General features: G+C 38.0%; 1 protein-coding gene across 1 annotated transcript; it reads right to left on the reverse strand.

The window, feature by feature from the left end:
- Positions 1-941: 941 nt before the first annotated feature.
- On the reverse strand, positions 942-3,781 carry LOC146451100 (uncharacterized). Its single transcript, XM_085099581.1, has 2 exons — positions 3,177-3,781; positions 942-2,782 (listed from the first exon to the last, which is right to left on the reverse strand). Exons 1-2 carry the CDS (start codon positions 3,581-3,583, stop codon positions 1,816-1,818), a joined length of 1,374 nt encoding a protein of 457 aa, XP_084955707.1. The 5' UTR covers positions 3,584-3,781; the 3' UTR covers positions 942-1,815.
- Positions 3,782-4,991: the final 1,210 nt, after the last annotated feature.

Below are 4,991 nucleotides of genomic sequence, written 5' to 3' on the forward strand. Positions count from 1 at the left end.
GTTGTTGTGTTTGTACAAAATTTGCTATCTTCGATGACACATTTTTTCCAGGAAGCTGTTGGTCATTCATGTATTGTATTTGGACAAGATATGACATCACAATGCACTATGGTAAAGATCAATTAAAAGGTTTAATCATCTTCATGAATACAGTAAATCAAAAGATAATGAAAAAGAAGTGTATTTAAAGTCAAAATAAATAAATTGAAACTAATCCAAAATAAAACAACAGATAATATAAGGGATTGCTGAATTTCGTTATTGTTTACATATGAATATCTTTTTTTTATTTTCCATTACTCTGCCATGATTTATCTCAAACCAAGGATCACTAATATCTTGTTCTGCTAGGGAGCATTCATGTTTTAGAAAGGGGGTAGGCCGGAGGAATATAGGGAAGGGTTATTAAGGTTTTAGCCAACCAAAAAGGAAGGCTCACCATAATTTTGACACAGCATAGATTTACCTACTCCACTGGGGAGAATCACATCTTTTAACAAAACATAAAGGGAGGGCCAGGATATTTTACATTCATGCTCATAGGGATTTCTCTGGTGCACTCCCTCCCCCCTTCTAAAAAAGAAATGCTCCTTTAGTAATTTGTAATAATTACTGACATGAATAAAATTTTAAATATCTCTGTTTTCATTTCTTTATAGGTCATAATTTTTTCAATCTTGTATTTTAGACATGTTCTCCACATGTAAACTGTAACAAATAAAATAATTGAAATACTTTAGAATCACTCAAATATAGATATGTATATTTTATATATTACTAGTCAAATGTTCCCCAAAATCAAATTATATCATAGGTGTTACTTTGACAATACTTAGTTTGCAACAAAACAAAATTTCCATTTTGGTACTATGGAAATGTTCTAATAATAATAAGCCTTTGCTTTCATTTCTTTATAGGTCATAATTTTTTTCAATCTTGTATTTTAGACATGTTCTCTACATGTAAACTGTAACAAATAAAATAATTGAAATACTTTAGAGTCACTCTAATACAGATCTGTACAATTTATATATTACTAGTCAAATGTTCCCCAAAATCAAATTATATCATAGGTGTTACTTTGACAATACATGTAGTTTGTAACAAAACAAAATTTCCATTTTGGTACTATGGTAAGATGTCCCAATAATAAAGCCTTTTGTTTTGTTTTCACTTGTCTTTATGACTGATTTTGGCATAATATAATGCTCCAGAAATAGATAATGACGTGTGTTTACATAACCTCATGAGATCACTTGAAGGAGTTTCAAAATAATTTAACTACTTCTGTTTACCCTCACCAATAATTGTAGCCTGTGAGCTTCCAAAATACTATTGTATGTCTGTATGAGGTTACAGTAAACACAAGCCATTTTCTAAAGATGATGGTAGGTACCCAAATAATAAGCACCTCAGTGTTAGGCCTAAGGATACTGGACCCTGGACTGATGTGTGGTGTTTGATTGACTTATTATTGTGACCAGAGGTCACTACTAGCAGTCAAATTTAAAAACAATTTGCAGTGATCAGAGGTAAATTAATAATTTGAGGGGGTTGACATTATATATCTTTTTTAAGGAGAGGGTTATACCTGAAACATTCTCTGAAAAGTCACAGGTACAAGATTGGCCTTTCCAGGCTGTCTTAACACTTGTTAAGTGCAATGCTCATTCTTCTTATCAAGAAAATCAACAATGTTATTAATTTTTTATGATGATGGCATACAAGAAAAGTTTCACTTAACCAAAAAAAAAACGGGTTGATGCATGATCCAGAATGCAAACTCTTACACAAATAATAAGTTATATTGATGTCTTACAGTGGTCTGTATTTCCCGGAATCATATCGGAAAGGGGTCCCATAAGAACCCTCTGGCATACTTGGCTGATTTGTTTGGGTTGGTGCAAATCCCCCAATCCATGTTGGGTACAATCCTGTGTCATTATATGCCAAGTTGTGAGATGAAGCCATACCTTGGAGGGAGTGATCATAACCTGTATTGGCTCTGTGACTAAACATGAGTTGAAATAATTTCATCTCGTGTTGGCGGGACTTCTCCATCTCCTCCCTCATAAAGGCAATGAGGTCTTTGGTTGGGTCAGTACTCACAGCCTCTTTGACCATTTCCATGACCTCAAATGTAGCACTGTCAAGTTTTTCCTTGCCAGATTGCCTTTTCTTGACATTCTTTTTGGGCACAAATAGTTCTCCATGTTCTGGGCTGTCATCTGCACCATCAATTGATTTGTCTAAGTTAGAACCCGAAGATGACGGTTCCAATGCCTGATCCGGCTGGCAGGAATCTCTAGTCTTGACCACCTCAAACAACACACTAAACCATTTACCAAAACCAAGATCTTCCTGAAATCTCTTTATTCCTGTCGCAGTTTTTTGGGTTAGGGCTGCCTGTTTACAGTGACCGACACACTTCTTGAACTTTGACCGTAACTGGGTAACTGTCAGTGTGCAGTCATCCCCCCTAGCACTTGCTCTGGTCTTCAACTGGTCTAAGATTTTTTCATAAATTGGGCCATTTCTCTGATTTTTAGTATTAGTGAAAATCAATTTCATCTTGTAAGTGTCATTAGTAACTACAATGTCAATAAAATCTTCCAAAGCTTTTGAACACCACTGAGGCTTTCGTCCAGGTTTCTTGCATTTCTTTCCCTTTCCTTTCTTCACAAAATACTGTACAGCTTCCTGCTCCTCTGAGTCTTCATCATTGTCGTCATCATCTTCATTTAGCTCATCCAAGTTGGTCTGCAGATCATCAACCCTTTTTCTGTATGAAATAAACATGTCCATGGTAAGTGCTGAGTGAACAGTGATCTTATAATATTGTTGACTAAACACTAGCAGCTACATGTATTTGCTAGCAAAAATGTTATCCTGCCATTGGTACTGATACAGGTCTGACTAGATGGCCAGGCTTACTGGTTGTTATGACTAGTGTTATGAAAGGTAAAATGAAAATTTTCAGGTGACATGAATAGGGTGAAATGTACATTTGAACTAAATTAAAATTATGGAAGTGACTAGGCAATACAAAACCAGGACTACACTCAGCTAACCCTCAAAAATTGCCGTTATAAGTACGGGGAGTGTAAAATAGAAGCTTCATGGGGAAGGCTATTTATATGGTTTGGAACAAATTCACTACAGTTATGAATGCATACCTTTTCACAGTATCACGGCTATTCAATTGATTTCTCTGCTCCCGGTTTTCCCGGTCATTTTTCTGCTTTGGAGAAAAAGAGACATTTGCTTCGATGCGCCCGGTTTTATCGTCGTTCATTTCTCTTTCCATCTTTTCTCGAAAGCACGGTTCGCAGTACGCCACTGTACTCCCAACTTTCCAACCCGCCACCGTTTCATCCTCTTCGAATACCGAGCACCGCATACAAAAGTACTCGCGGCATCTCAGACAAGTATATTTCGTTCTTTGCAAACAAGAGGAACAAGAATTTTCTTCTTTTTCCGCCATCTTGTTCAGAATGAAGTCCTTTTGCGCATGCCAAGTCGATGGAACGCGCGGACCTCTGGGATAGATATAATTTATATAATTTATACGTAACGTATGCATTTGGTTCGGCACATGTAAAGTTCGACGTCTGAATCGAAGTCGATCTTTTGCCGTTCTATTCGACTGGCGCAGTCGAACAGAACGGCGGGTCGACCCAAATACAAATCTGTCGATCCTAACTGATTCATACGTCGATCTTTACATGCGCCGAACCTAATGATTAGGTTCGGCTCATGTAAAGTTCGACGTATGAACCGGGCCTAAATCCATGTATTTGGTGGTTAGCTTGAAAGCTATGTTTCTCTAACTACAGCACACTTCCCCCCCAAAGCCATTTATTTCCGTCTGTCTTCTCTCTTGTTTTACTAGTGAAGAATGTACTTTTTAAATTTAACAAAGTATCGAGATGTGAATCAAATGAACTGAACTGAACTGTTAAGTCGGCGATGCGTTTACAATGACTTTATTCGTCATCCGTTTAACGTCCTTCTCTCGGCCTCAACCCACACCTCAACCCAAGCCACTTCTACAAAGCATTTATTTTGGGATTTTCAAGTGCCTGAACGTACTGAATGGACCTCATCCTCCAAGCTCTTGAGCAAGTCGACCCAGGTGCGACTTTAACGATTCAAATTATCATCTACGTCCGTTAGTACAATTAGTGACACAAGTGGTTATGATCAAATTTGGAGTTCCGGAGCGATCAAGTTTTATTGCATTCGATCATTATTTGACAGAATTCAAGAACGTCTGCTTGCCTCTAGTCCTGAAAACAAACGAGCTGTCTTTTATTATGTTATTTATGCTCAATTTTATTTTTATTTTTTTTGTTCATTGTCTCTTATGGCAGCTTGTAGTGCTCAGTGAAACCATGAATTTCCCACTAAGCGTCAGCCCAGGTAAGGAAATGGGAGATAGCACGAGGCAAAGAAAAAAATCTCCGACCTTGGCGGTAATCCCCCGCGGGGGGGGGGGGGGGGGGTTACTCCCATAAATTTGGGATAGGTGTGTGCCGCCCAGGTTCTTAAGCCCTGACCCTGTTTAAGGATGAGACAAACGAAAATTGATACCCTACATAAGGCCCAAACTCGAACAATGACACCATATTCAAGGGAAAAACAAAAACTACGAATTTAATTTTGTGAACGCCTTTATTTCGTTCCTGTAACATTGGAAGTTAAGCATTAAGCATGGAATACTAGAGTAAGCCTAGTTTAATAACATGCCGTCATAACCATGGAACATCTTTCGGAGAAGTTTGTTCATTACTGACAGTGTCATGCTGATACAACTTAGATACCCTATCTAAGGATCACACCGGGAACACAATGCGAAAACGTGCAAAAATGATACCCTACTTAAGGATCGACACTCTCTAAAACCATACCCTATCGGAAGGCACATACCTATCTAGCCCATAAATGGAAGTACCCCCACCCCCCTGTAGGTGATTATGGTGGTAACTGCG

This window comes from Pavona decussata, unplaced genomic scaffold, assembly GCF_977016875.1.
Source record: "Pavona decussata unplaced genomic scaffold, jaPavDecu1.1 SCAFFOLD_401, whole genome shotgun sequence".
NCBI lineage: Eukaryota > Metazoa > Cnidaria > Anthozoa > Scleractinia > Agariciidae > Pavona > Pavona decussata.